At 42.9% G+C, this 16211-nt stretch overlaps 1 protein-coding gene across 10 annotated transcripts in view; it reads right to left on the minus strand.

Annotated features, from left to right (window-relative positions):
* LOC108925630 (cyclin-dependent kinase 17-like) overlaps positions 1-16211 on the minus strand; it is a 44417-nt gene that overhangs the window by 19635 nt on the left and 8571 nt on the right. For 3 of the 10 annotated variants that reach the window (XR_001965418.2, XM_018737732.2, XM_018737731.2), the window contains exons 3-4: positions 13998-14144; positions 2252-2385 (exon numbers count right to left, since the gene is read on the minus strand). Coding sequence is in view for 9 of the 10 variants with exons in the window: in XM_018737732.2 (XP_018593248.1) it covers positions 2252-2385; positions 13998-14144 (281 nt within the window). In the remaining variant the exon portion in view is untranslated. Of the gene's footprint in view, positions 1-2251; positions 2386-4675; positions 5170-5368; positions 5917-13997; positions 14145-16211 lie in introns of those variants that run through there. The other 7 variants (XM_018737736.2, XM_018737737.2, XM_018737735.2 and 4 more) reach the window with 5 other exon arrangements.

The following is a 16211-nucleotide window of genomic DNA, read 5'->3' on the forward strand; positions in this document are numbered from 1 at the left end:
TCCTCAGTAGTCAGAGCATCACTACATACATACTGCCAGAGACTACATTTTACAGCATGTGGTATACGGTAAGCTCCCAGTAGTATTTACAGGAGCCTTTGGTCCCCCAGTCAAGCAAACCATTGGCAAGCTTCCAATAAAAGGTCAACGTAGAGGAATCCACATTCTGCTTTTCCTGAAACACCAGGACACAAGACTCCCTGTTGGTGTGTGTGCGCGCGCTTCGGAGGGACTGCGTTTCTCTGTAGTGCAGCCCCCATAAAACATGTATATATAAATGTAGAGACCAATTTTAAAAAAAATTTGCATGAAAAAAGTTTAAATGAAACACAGAAAATTTCCCACATGAAGTAATGTGAACCCTGCAATTAGAGAGATGACCAAATGGAAACCAAACAAAATAGTACATGCAAACAATAGCTGGTCTTGTAAACCACAAGGTCAGGCTAAGTCTGTCTGTAGGGCTGCACCCTGTGCACACGCACGCACGAATGCACACACGCACGCACGCAGACAAAATACACACACCAAGAAAAACCATACAACACTCAGGATATTATGTTCAATATTTTTGTTTAGGCAGCTCACATTTTTCAAAAATACAGCATAATTCTGTCTCAGCTGATTGTGATCATGTTGGAAGAGTCACACAGCCACACTCAGGGTTTAACATCCATTTACATGCAATCACAGTGATACACATAAGCATATACTGACACAAAAACAAAAAACACATTCAGGCATACTGACATAATCATGTTCAGCTGTGTGAACCAACTATACAATCATCAGAATCAGAATGAGTTTTTATTGGCCAAGTGTGCTGAGACACACAAGGAATTTGTGTGCATGCATGACTTCATTATCAAGCATCAAGAACCACAGCAAACATGCACACAAATATCTGCTGAGCTCCTCTTGGTCCTGCCTGACAAGGGAGTGTACTCACAGCACGGGGCACCTCCAGGAGAACCCTCATCCTGCTCCAAACTGACAGAGATGTACACAGTTCCTACATTGCACCTGACAACTCCCACATGACCACACCAACATGGAGCGCTGCCAGGAAGCGTCGGCCATGCAGAATCACCCAGCGACAAGATGTGGAAAGAGATGGAGAGAAGAGAAAGGAGGAAAGGCCAATGGGGGAGGGAGACTGTTTGCTGCAAGGAAAGAGTAATTTTCCATCTCTCCTCCTATATCCCTGCCTCCCTCCCTCCCTCTTCCTCTGTGACAAATACCATTTAGATTTGGAGGCTAATCCAGTTTCAGCCTGAGTGGCTTGTTGTGAGGGGGCTACAGCCGGCTGTATGTCCAGAGGCTCTTCCTCCAACAGTGCTGCACTCATCAGATCACAGCTGCCACGCGTACACAAACACATGCAAATTTCACATTCAAATGTACAGATATGGCAATTCCAGGAAGCATGCAAACTCATACATTCAGAGACAAGCAAAAAAAAAAAAAAAAAAAAAAAAAGTACGCTGTACTGTCTAGAGACATTCACACAGATATCCATCTGAAACTCAGCCATTCATTTTTATTCATTCCAGTAAAGATGTATTTTTAGGTGCATCTTCCAAACTGTACAGTCCACAATACTTAACCCTAATATACCTCATAGAGGACATCCTATGCGTCTACATAATACTATATGCTACGGGTATGGGGCTCTGACAACTTCACAGAAATCACACACACACACACACATTTTCAGAACCGCTTGTCCCATACGGGGTCGCGGGGAACCAGAGCCTACCCGGCAACACAGGGCGTAAGGCCGGAGGGGGAGGGGACACACCCAGGACGGGACGCCAGTCCGTCGCAAGGCACCCCAAGTGGGACTCGAACCCCAGACCCACTGAAGAGCAGGACCAGGTCCAACCCACTGCGCCATCAGAAACACAAAATTTTTTTTTTGGGTCTCAAAAGGATATAGTTTCATCTTCATAAATACAGGTACATTCATTCATATTTCCTAATTGGCTCTTGTGTCTATAGTATCTAGTCAGCCTAGGCAAGCCCACACTTGATCATGTGGCCAGTCTGTGCAAAGCAAAACACATGGCAATATTCCATTCTTTCAGTGGACAGAAGTCTTTTTTATACTCTGACAGCCAGCTACATCATTTGTGTGTGCTACAGGGCGCGTAGATATGTGTCAGTGGCTGTATGCATCAGTGGGCTCTGAGCTCACAGCTTAGGGGCCAGTACTCTCCAGAAGCAATAACCAGGCTCGCCATGCCCATACCTCATTGGAGATGCGCCGGTGGCTGCTGTTCCGCATGCGAACCCGAACAGGGCTCTGGACCTCGTCGGAGGACGTGCCAGAAGCCTGGTCACTTTCTCCATCAGAGCCCATCTTCACATTTTCGTGGACAATACCTGTAACAGAAAAATACACATGCAAAAGTGCACAAATCTGTTCATTTTACTGAAACAAATTTTCAAAGCAACATTTACAACATATCTATAAAACTAATGAGTTCGACCTGATGGTTAAAATATTAACTGAAAATGAAAATAAGAAGAAAAACACCTACTCAAAGCCTTCAGAAAAACAATGATTGAATCCATCAGTTGGCCCAGTGCTTTCCATTTAACTCTCCTATTACACTGTCAATGCAGACAATTACATAATTAAATTAGGTTCTTTATTCTCAACAGCAACTCTGACAAAGCATTTGAGCTCTCATTAATGGCACAGCTAACTATATGCAACGTTACAGTGTTTACACAGTGTGTGTTAAGGAGGGACACAAGAATCTCATTTCCTTAAGATTCTAAAGACACTGGGAGGAGGGCAAGGCTTCCAGGTTTCAAGTTCTCTCTCTTGTGATCTCCTGAACCTGGTATGTTTTGAGGCGCAATAAATCTGCTGCAGAGGTGATTAATTGTACCATCATGTTCACAGGGATGTCACAGACAGGGTCACAAGAATCTTGGACACCTCCAGTGAAGAAATGAGGCTGACTGATCAATTCTTTCTAGCATGCAGCATGGGTTTCGCCTTTGTAACCAGCGTGTGAATTATGTGTTCTACCCTGGGAGTGGGGGGAGGGGGGTGCTGAAATACAACTTGGTTCTTAGGTTTCCTCCCTAGAGCAGTTGGCCTGTGTAGATTTCAGTATCAGTAATCGGAAGCTGCCTTACTCAGGATCCATCTAGAAGCTGATCAATGAATGAGGAAATTATTCAGACATCACTTGGCCAACAAAACCACTAACATAAGAATTGTAATCAATAAATGAAAACCAAATATGATTAAAAATTAAAGAAATGTACACTGAGGCATACAGTTTGCAAAGCATTTTTAAGATGAGAGATACTGCAACAAACAGGAGACCTTTGTCTAAAGTTAGAGTATACTGAATATAACAGGCAGTCCATCTCATCTGACCTGAGGATGAGATTGTTTTGAACCCCATCCCATGAACATATTGCTAGCATTAACAAACCATACAGGCAAACTGCCCTGACACAGCTCGCTAGCACAGCACAGGCAAAGTTGAAAACCTTAGGTCGTTTTCATCTTTGCTGTTTACTGCAGTAGGATCTAAGAAAGAAGGGGGGGTGAACAGAGATAACTGTTCAGAACTGATACTGACAAGGAGGCAAACAGAGGTGCTTTACAAAGTCGGCACCCAGCAGGTCCGGGGCAAAGACAAGAGAGCTGCAAATAGCCCAGATGCCAAAACTCAACTATGGGCTGCATTTTCTAACAAACTTCAGGATAGATACCAAAGAGTAACCAAAAAGAGAGACCAACAGGCAGTGTCCCACACTTGTCACATGGGTGCTAGGGTCATGGGCTGCAGTTGTACATTCACAGGCCTTATGCACACAGAGTGGCTGCAAGAAAAGGACTTGGATAACAGCTGAAAGATAAGGGTTCAAGAGTCAAGCTCTAGCATGACTCTGCACATGTCTACAAGGACCATCTGCCACACACACACAGGCTGAAACAGGACTCTTGTACCCACTCAGGTTCAGGCAAACCCACTTCTGACCATAAAGTTCTCATAACGACAACCCACACTTCCTAGCACTGTACAGGATTACATTGGCACACACACAATCGATACACCCTGTCACACATATAGTACGTACTGTGTCACATGTATAATTTGTAATTGCAAACCTACAGCCAGTATTTACCTACTTACATACAGTGCTCACAAAACTCCCGGGAACACCCAGTGTACACAACCATTATTTAAAGAAAACAGGTGGGGATGCTGAATTACTGTACTCAGTTGTCAGAATGAGTAAGCTTCTCTTATCAAAAGAAAGGTCAAGATACATACAGGTCTGTTTTTCTGGAAGTAGGAAGACATGCCATTACTGCCCATGCATCTCTATTCATTGTCATGCTCAGTTCTACCATGACTACACCAGCTTCCAGTGATAATCCAGCCATTACACTTAAATGGTATTGACCTGTTCCCACTACCCAAGGTATTATTGCCCTTTCTCACCTGCCACAGGCATTAGTATTCATAACTAACAGCATTTTCACAATTAAAGAGTATACTCACTTCAACACTTAACATTTGTATTAGTCAATGATGGTCTTGTCTCCAACAGTTGCATACTTGCAGGCAGCATTCAGGACTTTTCATACAGAGAAACAACCACACATCTTCTCATAAGCTAACAGCAGCGAAGGACTCACCAATGCGGCTGCCTGCGGGTCGGCAGGTCTCCAGGATTTTCAACATTCGGAAAGGGGAGAGCCGCTGGGGCTCCCGCCCACCGTCGCTCATCCTGGCCCCTTGCAGGGACCCGGCTTACGGGAGTACCAGCAAGTTCAAAGCAGTTTGATTAAAAAGGAACAAAAAACTGCTGGTTTCAGCACAAAATAATGTGGCCCAGTTTAAGGCCTCCTCTTAATTTAAGGGCATAACTAAACCTGCAGCGGTCAGCTGAAGAAGTGTCACTTGTGCCTAGCTGCAAGTGCCACTATCTAATCCTCGGACAAACCAGCCCTTCCACAAGACCACTGCTAGATAGTCAGTCTACCACACTGGGACCAGGAAAGGTATCTCAATACAAATCCTGTCTCACAGTGAGAACTCTTCAGTGCAGTTAACGTCTCTGGGTTACGCAGTGTTTGAGATCCTCACAATGACGAGGGTCCCTCACCCCAACGAGTCTTGCACTCTGCTTCTAGAGGAAGGAGAACCGAACAATGCGGGTAATCGACCCTGCCACCCACCCCCCACTGCAAAGACACTCATATGGTTACTTGTCAGAAACAGACACAAGCACAGACAAACTACAGGGCTTATGAGACTTCACTCAACACAAATCTAAGCATGCTGGATCCCCACACCTCCACCACAACCATAAACATAAAACCACACACTGATTAAAATCCACGCTTGCTCCTCTTTCTTCTGCAGTCAGACTCCACCTGGTATCGCCCTTGTGCTCTCTCTGCCAGACAGACACCCCTTCTTTGCAGCCTTCAAGTTTGTCCCCTCCTGTCACTGTGTCAGCAGCCTGATTCCCTCTGATCTCTCCCCCTTTGTCTGGGCATCCGTGTTGTCTTGTATGCGGCTCTATTCAGATGATCCGTGCAAGCTCCCAGCCACCGCCTCTTGCTGTTGCTCCTATTCACCGCACCCTCCCATCGTTGCTATTGTTTCGCCAGCTGGGACACAGAGAAATGCGCAGAGTAATCATTCCCTCTTGCTTGCTGCCTCACTCTCTTTCTTGGTATGCAGTAATCACACAGTTTATTACACCTCGCAGTCCTCTCTCTTTTCTTTTCCCTTCCAGACCCTGTGTATCATTCTCTTGCTCTCCAGCAGAGGACAGTCCTCTCTATGTACCTCTGCTGATCGCACTCTCAGTAACATCCACAGCAGCAGGGACAAGAGAAACAGACGGACCAGCAGAAACCCACAGCTCATTGGCACCACCACCTCCTCCTCCTCCTCCTCCTCCTCCTCTCCTGCCATTCTCTCAGCCTTACTCTCTCTCGCTCTCCCTCCCTCTCTCGGTTTATTCTCCCAAGGGAAGAGTCAGAGAATGCAGGCCATTATTTATCAGAGGCTGGGGACTAGCACAAGCTCACAATGAGGTGGAGGCTAACCCAGCCCAGGGCAGCTCACTAACATGCTATAGAGGCACAGTGAGGTCAGTTCAAAGCTGAGGTAATAGAACAAACAGACCAGGGTAAGCACACAGCAACTCAAGTGCGTGTCTTGAATCACAAGCTTCACATTGAATCTCTTCGAAAGCTTTTGAGTGGTCTTCCCTTGAGTGATGAATTTTCATCACATATTACCCAAATACACAAAATTGGCAACGTAAAGAAAAGGAGACCTCCAGTTCTCTGGCATCGATATAGTAGCATTTTCATTGACAAAATGGAATGCAGAATGTGTGAAGAAAATGGTCATGTTGCAGCTATCCTTTTTGCTCCTTTGAATAAGATGCAGAGCTATGTACTGCCCATTCCTGGGCTTGCTCCTTTGCACTCTGATGCTGCATGAATGTAGATAGCAGCTCCATCCCTGGTAACCCCACTTGACCAATTTGTTTCCAAAGCATGGGCTCTTAGGGGGATCGATATCACTCTCTCACCACCGCACAAGCCAGTCAGACAAAAGGCACTCCCTGAACAGAAACGATGCTAGGCAGATAGAGGCAGATCCCTACCTCACCAACTGACTGCTGTTAGCAAGCAGTTGTCCACTGAGACATCATACCTTCCTGTGTGTCTTACTGTGCAGGCATTATGCACAAAGGCAACACTAATAGCTGAGAAAAAGGCACACGGGTACACACAGATCTAGTCGTGACATGGATGATTTTATGTATAATTTCAATTAGTACCCTACAAAAAAAACTGTTTGGCTAGACAAACATCCCTGTTGTGTTGTGCAACCATTTGAACATGTTGGTTTATTAAATGCTCTGGATTTTTCTCCATTTCAAGAAACCTCAATTAAAAGAGAATTAAGAAAATTTAAATGTGTAAACTTTAGATTGACATTGCACAAGAGTTCTGCGTTTAATCACATATTTACATTTATTTCTTTGACACTTTCATTCAAAGTAGCATACAAACAACTATAGATTTTGATCGATGTTTGCTCTCAGACAGAAGGTAAGGAAAAATATTGACCATTTCTTAACCCTGGAAGTCACACAGTTGAAAGGTCAATGAAGTCCATGCCTCTTGGTTCCCACAAATGAATGAGTAGAATCTGAGTATGCTAGTGAAGTTCATTAGATCATGTCAGGAAGGATCACTTCAAATATTCTCACTCAGTCACGCACTTTCACCAACCATTTGACTTAGTGAGAGTGGTGGCAGTCCAGAGCACAATCCTGGAATCACTGAGCACAAGGCTGGAAAGCTACACCTTGGAAGGAATGCAAGTCCATTCCAGGGTATGCAACTTAAATATTTTACTTAATTACATTTAAAAATCCATCCATCATTGCTTCAATTAAGGAAACATTGGTTTTTGGATTCTTGCATTAGTATTAAATATATAATTCCTGGCAATGTTAGGCAAGAACAAAGGCAAAAGATTAATTTGTGTAAAGGTGGCAAACATTCCTGCACACAAAATTAGGGGAATTTAAGTATGGCAGTTTAGTCTTCACCCTGAAGACTACCGTGTAGCCTTGGTTTCATTCCAGAGGAGTTAACTCACCTTGATTCTTAACTGCGTAAATCACACAATTTAAACGACATTAAGCTCAAAATGTTGGATAAGGAATAAAAGATCTTTTCAGTCATGTGAAACAGTCTTTTGAGATATAACTTGTTATGAGGATATTAAAAAATGTTCATTAACTGAATTCCAGGTGACTGCTTAGGAAAATGTATAAATTAGCATATATACAATTTAAACAAAGGGCTGATTATATAATTCAAAGACCAGAGTGTATCACAAACTTATCTTTTAATTATGTTATTCTGTAAACAAACAAATAAAATCTGTGCCTTTCAGATAACAAAAACCAGCACACAGAGGGGGGAGGGGAAACAGACACAAGATTTCAAACTACTGGTACAGCACAAATTGCCAGTATGGACTCCAAAGTATCGTGGTGGCATCCAGACTATATGTTGTTGTTGGTCATTCATGCATGTGTGTCATTTTAGCATTATCACGTAAACCTGCACATGCACAGGGGGGTTAAAAAAAAAAAAAAAAAAAATCTATTTCAAGACTCCAAAAAAATTGTGTATCAAAGCTGTATTACAAACATAGCCTGGAGTTCATAGTATCAATGTAGAGCTGCACATTAGTGGTGGGCATGATATATAGCACACAAAAGAGAACATCCTCAGCCAGCATCTTAATGCACATCACCTGTTAACATTTCATTATGTTATACTACTTCCAGAAAGTGGCATTACAATAATAAACCATTCTTAATGGTTATGTGTTACCCTGATGTGAGATCAGGAAGATGATGGGGGAAGGTAAGAAGCACCATAGCCTGAACCATGATTTATCAGTGATGTGAAGGACAGGACACTAATCAGACCTTAAACTGACACACTGCAGCTGTCAATCCCTCCAAACGACACACACAGACAGTAGGTTAATTACTACGTTCTTGCTTCATAGGGCAACATGTGGCATAGTAGTTAGGGCTGTGCTTCTGAACGGGGAGGCTATAGATTCCAATCCCACCTCCTAAGCTTACTTACAGCTAAATTAATGTAATTAACATCAACTAAATGAATAAGTGTAAATATAAAATCCAAGTGTTTATTCCAGTGACCTGCCAAGTGAACAATGACATTAAGATGAGAGCCCCAGAAACCCCAGCAATGACACAATTACAGATGCTCAGAAATGTCCAGACATGAAAACACTGGAAGTCATCCTGTTCTTACTTAGAAATATTATTCAAATGCTCATTTAATCTTGCTCCTGTAATGGTACTATTATATGTAATTCAGAGTGGAGATTAGAACATATCAATATAAGGGTTTACAGCACTGTATCTGCAATTCACAGCAGGGAATAGAGTGCAATATTTCAATAAAAGGGCTTATCACATACTGAAATTCAGCATTTTCAGTATTTCTATAATGGTTCTCTTCTCCAAAATGTGCATTCCTTAAGGCTCAGCAAAACCTTTTTCCATCTCTTGTCTCCCAAAATAAAATTTAGATCATCCCTCAACCATCTTAAATTCTGTCTACTGACACAGTAATGAATTCATCAGTGTGACTATGCGGACAGAAGGCCAACAGACAGGGTGCCCCAGGAACCACTGCAGAAGTGCCCAATCATACCATGTTTAACCAGCAAAACGAAAGTGTCAGGAACATCAAGACTTTCTCTTACTTCTGATGTCTGTCACTGAGTCAGGAGTGCAGTCACAGGAATCTGACAGTTCAATTAATGAAAGACAGTACTCACATACAACTATCCCTATATCATCACCATAGCCCGTGGTCACAATTCTGTGCAGTGACTTGCCTTCATAAGACTGTTTTGTTTCTCTCGCCACAGTCTTCATCAAACATTAAGGTTCCTGCAACATGTGTTAAAGAGACAGGTATACACACACGCACACACACGCACACACACGCACACACACGCACACACACGCACACACACGCACACACACGCACAGTGAACCCCATGCCATAGTTGATGCAAAGCTAAATGATTAACAAATACTATAATGTATAAATTACCTTCCATCACCAACCCCTGCAAACTCACAAATACAAGATGTGAAAAGTTCATTATTCACCATTTTTGGCCACACAAGGAAAAACTAAGAGAAACATTGAACACACACTGTAGAAATAACTGCACATAAGGGATGCTGCAAATGACTACATCTGATTTACAGACTATTTAAATTAAAGTGGCACTCCACATCTTTGAAGCCCACCAATACTCTGACACTGGTACCCCCATTAGGGTTTGGTGCAATGCATTAATGGCAGACACAAGGAAAGTTTAATTTCTTATTTAAAAAACACACACAAAGAAGTAGTGGAGAACCCCACTAGCACCTGACACATACTGCATCTCGAGAATTTTTTGAAAAGAGCAGCACTTTTTTCTGGCATTGTCATGTTCACAAAACCACAGAAGATCAACAGCAAAAAACCTCCTTCTTTGATCAAATTTAAATCTTTCACTTATGCAACCCACTGGACAAGTTTGGGTCTACACATGTCTTACTTTATCAGGTAAGGATTGTAAACCCTGAAAAATATATCTAGTGGGGACATTGTAGCTTTCTGAAAGTATCCTTTTGAAAATGTCTTTAAATAAAGTCAAAATTCTTTATTCAGTATCAGCTTCATGTGCCTTTTCCCTTTGTGGTGGTGATTAGAAATAATTCATTTAATTGTCAGTGTATGGTCTCCAAAACAGAAAAGAGGTTTGCATTTCTGCATCTAAATTCTAGATATTCTGTAATTATGTGACTATTACATTATGACAATTAAAGCAAAACATATGAGATTTATGTTATTGGCCTGTTCTGCTTTCAGGGACTATATCTCCAACAACAGTAGGATTCCCCCTTCATGAAAAAATTTAAATTAGAGAACAAGCTTCCCATAGCCATCTTAAGTGCAGTCTTCTCCCTCACATCCTATTCTTCCCAGGATGCTCTGCATCCTTTAAACCCAGCACCTAATGTACAGGTGGTCAGTGATATGAACTCACGACATTCTACACGTTTGGGCCACTTGCCTGCAAGAAGCTACCACATTTCCCAGCTAACACTACACTGGCACAATTTCACCAACAAGAACATTACTGAGGCTGTTCGCACTTCATTATGTCAAACTGGAAATACAGTATGACTGTGCAGCTTGGACTGAACGACAGCGTTTGTGGTTCAGCAATAAATTAACAGGAGTCAAAGCATTGTGGTATTACTGAGGAGGAGAGACAGCAGTGTCCAGAGTGGTCACCCTGAGCCTCCTGAGATTGGGTAAGGCATGCAGGGTCACTCAGAATTCACCCACTGTAGAACACAGTTGTACCACGGTGTTAACGTAGACAAGATGCCTCACACGATGTGTAAGGCACACGTTGCAAACATGGTGGGGAGCAAAAAAAAAAAAAAAAAAAAAAGCAGCACTGATATTTTTCCTTCTTGTATATCCTGAGCAATGCCTTTGGGCTAACAGTAAAACTGACAGGCATATTTAATGACATACTGTGACAGAAAGGAGCCCAGCAAGGTGGGGATTTGGGCAATGTCTTTGACGTGCTTCAGAGAAGCAGCACTTTCATGCCAATCAATTAACGAGGAATGTGTGTGAACTACAGAGGAAAGCGAGGGTGAGTCAGCACCTGCCTCAGTTCCACCACTAAGGAGAATGGGTAAGCATGGTGCATATGGAAAGCTCCCGGCTTCAGCTCCTCTACTGCCTCCAATTTCCTTTATTGGCCTCCTTGTTCTTTACGGCAGAATTGGTTTACTCCCTCGTTTGTGACTTCACTCAGAAGGGAGTTCCCACTTAACGGTCAACGATCTTAGAGGACTTCAAACTGTGTGTTGAGGACATTCTCGCAAGCAGCCTTCTGTCACTCCTACTGTCCTCTGAGCTCTATATGTCTGTCATGAGGCTATAAATCATCTCAACTAATCTTCTGTAGAAACTCTGGCTTTTCTGTCCTCTGTCAATCTGCTTCATTATTTCTGATAATTCTGATTAGTCTCTCATGCCTTCTTCAACTTCTTCTGCCATAGCACTCCTACCCAGTCCCCTGCAAAATTCTCCGTTGTTCAAGAAGTCTGTGGCATCTGTGGACCCATTCCTCCTCTCTGCTAACTTCCAAACCAACCCTCACTAAATCCAGCCTGTGGTAATCAGATGCACTATGTGCCTACAGAGCCAAACTCTGAGCCGCTGAACAGAAATGGCAGAAATCTAAAAGTCTCACAGACTTAAGTTTATAAGAAGTTCCTTGCATCCCTTCACTCTGCAGTTGCCTCAGCAAAAACTTTCTTCCAGAACAAACCAGTTTTCAGCTAACAATCCACACAAACTTATCCACTTTTCTTCAATCCTCTGTCTTCCACCGCACCCCACCGCTGAGCATTTTGACTCTGTGCTTAAAGACCTAGTAAAATCCATCATCACCTTTTTAGAATCTACCTGGCCCATTGATGATGGATCTCCCAGCAAAGCCTCATTCTCTGCAGTTCCATTCCACTCCATACAGAAATCAAAATCAATGCTGGGGAGAAGCTGAATAAACAGAGTTTGCTCTCTCAGCGATCCTTACAGACGGTCGGAACAGGCTGAGAGGTCTGCAGACCCACTGCAACATGGTTGCCCTCTCTCGTTCTTTTCCGGCAGCCGGTTCCAAGCTCCTGCTGTCAGCTCGGCAGGAGCTGATCACAGAGCCACACTGTGTCTGCTGTGTGGGCCCCTGAGACAGGAAGTGAAAGGACAGCTTGTCTCCTGAGTCATACGCTGACCTGGCAAACAAATGAGGTAAACCAGCCAGCCCATCTCTTCCATCACAAGCTTCCTGCATTTCTACATCATTGTGAAGAATATTACATTAATTTGCACAACATGCAGCCAAGGATCCGTTATGTAACCTGACTAGGCAAGCGTGTGTCTGCATGGCTTAGACAAGAGGATTAAATCCCATAAGATGCATCATTACAGTGCTTCTCTTGCTCTTTGCTTTGCTGGAGCACAAGCCTCTTGCCATCCCATCATTTAAGGAGAACAAGAAGCATCTTTTCTTGAATAGTAAGCACCTCCAGGGGACATCACAATAGTGCCTGTTAAACATGCACTGTTTCCAGTGTGCATTCCAAAAGCCACTCACTGGCAGTGTGTCTTGGCCTGAAGACAAACTCCTGGTCTTCAGAATTACAGCATGAAATGAGTCCAACATAAAAGGGTTCTTCTGCCCCTGAGCTGGGAAACACATTATGGTATACTGCAGACTAACTCTGCCAAAATAAAAAGTACAGCGTACTTTAAAATGTCTGATGTTCAATTCAAAGTAGTAGACCAGTTAAACGTGTCTGGAAAAAGTAAAACAGGAAATCCAAAGAATTTATATTCAATCCTAGAAGTACATGCATTTTAAAGGATCCAACAAATGGCAACACCTTATATAAAGATGTAATGCAAAGATGTTTCCTGCCTGATAAAACCTATGCGCAGTAACACTTTGCTTAGATTACAAATAAAGAATACTAGAGATGCTAAAATGTATCAAAGAAAAATAAAGAGCAGTACGGTGAAACAAATGGAAAAACGTATGATGAAGAAATGTACAGCAGCTAATACAACGAAAGCGAAACAGTTTATTTGCCCTCTAATGTGTAACAATCTATTGTCTACGGATACATTTTGCTGTTGAGAGGTGTCAGGAAGACATGGGAACTCAGCATCCATCAAGCTTTTACCTGAACAGAAACCAGAAATAGATGGCACTGTGTCATTCTTACTCCCGCTTCAATGTTTTTTTTAAATTACCTTTACATTTATTTATTTAGTGGGCGCTTTTCTCCAAAGCGACTTCCAAAGAACTCTATGTAGTGTTACCAGCCACACACCTTATTCACCAAGGTGACTTACACTGCTAGATACACTAATTACAATGGGTCACTCCTCCATACACCAGTGAAACAGACTCTCTCTATCACTCACACACACTCTGGGGGACCTGAACAGCATGTCTTTGGACTGTGGGGGAAACCCACGCAGACACAGGGAGAACATGCAAACTCCATACAGACTGAGAGGGGATTGAATTCTCATCCTCTTGCACCACCCAGGTGCTGTGAGACAATAGCACTACTTGCTGTGCCACCGTGCCGCCCTTTTTCAGGGTTAAGAAAACAGATGGATACATAGTGCATTAAGTACAGGAAACTTGCAGCCAATCAAAACATCACACATAGCCATTAAAAGAAAGGAAATGTTGAGAAGATCAATAGACAAAGGCTTAATAGACTGACAGAAGAAGAGACAGAGAAACACAAAGAGAGAGGTCAGTCACCAAGAGATCCAGTCCACTGCAGGGCCAGGTAGGGCCTCTCCAGCATGCCTGCAGCATCCCAGCGCAGGGCCACCCGCCTCAGGTGCCCTGCATACTGGCGCAGGAAAGAGGGAGTGGTGCTGGAGAGAAGGGGGCCCACCATCGGTTCTGAGAGAAAGAGCAAAAAGAGTAGAGCAAGAGCAAGAGCAGATGGGAAATACCAAGTGTGGTTAGGATAATGTATTCAAGTGAAATGGTGTCACTGGGTTCAGAGAATATTATGGGAAGAGACGAAGGATAGGAAGTGTGGCTGGAAAGAAGGAAAGATTTTAGCCAAATAGGATGACAAATAATCCCAAGGATGAAACAGAGCAAGAGAAGGTACACAATAACCCTTCACAGACAAAGCATTAGAGCAACAGAAGCTACAAACTGACCTGTCACAGACAAAGGAGCATAACAACACACAGACAAAGCCCACAGCAAAACCAGGAGGCCTTGTTCAGATTGGACCACCCTGCACCCCCAACAGAACCATGCAGCTACATGTCAAAGGGGACAGATGAACATCTTTCTCAGTGGTCCAGAACACATCTGACAGAATGAGACAGTTCTTTTCAATTATATGCTTGCAGACCATTTCTTGCTGAACAGCTCTAACACATTTTTGTTGACCCATATGGTGCATTGACTAGTCATTTGATCCTGCTCTCTGAAAGCTGAAGGCAGCATTATCCCAGAGCTAGAGAGGCTTAATCTTGTATGCTTGTTCCCTTTAAGAGTTTGCAATGAAAGAGATGGAAAGGGTGTGGATAAACAGGTTTTTACTAATCAGGTGAAGTAACCGCTTACCCCTCCATTACACAAAGCAAGCCAAAACACAGATCCACTAAAACTACTGCGCCATGTTGCTGTACAAGTCCTTTTCCTGCATTCCTCCTCATCCTTTACACAATGCAGTCTGGCTTCAGAAAGCCCATTAAAATTCCAACAGCATGTCACTAAACATTTCCAGTGTACTACCTCCTTTTAGTTGGAAGGGGATGGTGGAAAAGAGGGAACTCAGTGTGTAATACATTTCAGAGATTTATTAATAAATATCTGAGATTCTCTGTCTATCCATACAGACTATAACCCAGATTTACAGAAGGATGTGGAACATGTTAGTCATGACCCTATATCTACTGAATGAAACCTAAATCAGAGAGGAAAAGAAAGCTAATTGCAAAAAAAGTCAACAGCAATAAAATGGACAAGGGAGAATGGTAAGTGCAGTTGTGAAACTGGTGGTGACATGAATCAATGTGTAGACAACAGATTCTCCAACAGTGAATCACTGCTGAAGGAACATAGCCTTGCAGACCTTCTAGGAAGACATGCTTAAGAAAACATGTTAATCAATGGTTGTAACATTCCTGCTCTCCATGCTCAAGTACATGTCTGAGTGCACATTTCAGAGAATGTGTGCTGACCAATCTGACACGAGTGACCAAACTACCTCAAGTGACCACAAGATGGCACAACAACTCCCTACAGACATTGCACCAAACAGCCTGCTCAGACCAGGCAGGATGATCCCTCATCTTGGTTGCCTGCTCTTTCTGTGACAGAAGCACGGAGCTCTGAAACACAGAAAACTGCACCTAAGCAGTCAGGAAACTGGTACAGTTCAGTGTGCCAGTGTATCCAAGTGCAGCTGGAGATCTTGTCACGGAAACCGACAAAGCCATAACAGTATAAAATTCAGCTGGAATACCTGTGGGATCTCGTGAAGCCCCTTATGGGAACAGAGGATCTATAACAGGTATAAAACAAACCACGAGACAGACAAGGATGTGGAGTAACACAGTGCAAGATGATGCCAAGATCAAAATAAAAAGCTAGTAATAGCAGTACCGTGTTAATGATGACGACAATGCTGATCATCATGGCAAGTGCCAAATACCACACATGAAGCATGTCAAAAAAAATGAGGTGACCTTCATGCTTGTCCTGGTAATGTTCCATACCACAACTCCTTTTCATCTCAGCATTTATGCTATTTAATTTTCTAATAAATTTAAAAAAAAAAAAAAAAAAAAAAAAAAAAAAAAAAAAACCCCACACTTTTCTCTATTTTTTCCCCAAAGAGAAACAGTACACACTCAAGTGTGCAAGGGCAGTCCAATCAGAATAGACCTTCTGCCAACAAACTGCGTGGTAAGGACCAGGTAGATTAGGGGAAGTCCAAACTTC

The sequence above is a fragment of the Scleropages formosus genome, chromosome 2 (genome assembly GCF_900964775.1).
Source record: "Scleropages formosus chromosome 2, fSclFor1.1, whole genome shotgun sequence".
Lineage (NCBI taxonomy): Eukaryota > Metazoa > Chordata > Actinopteri > Osteoglossiformes > Osteoglossidae > Scleropages > Scleropages formosus.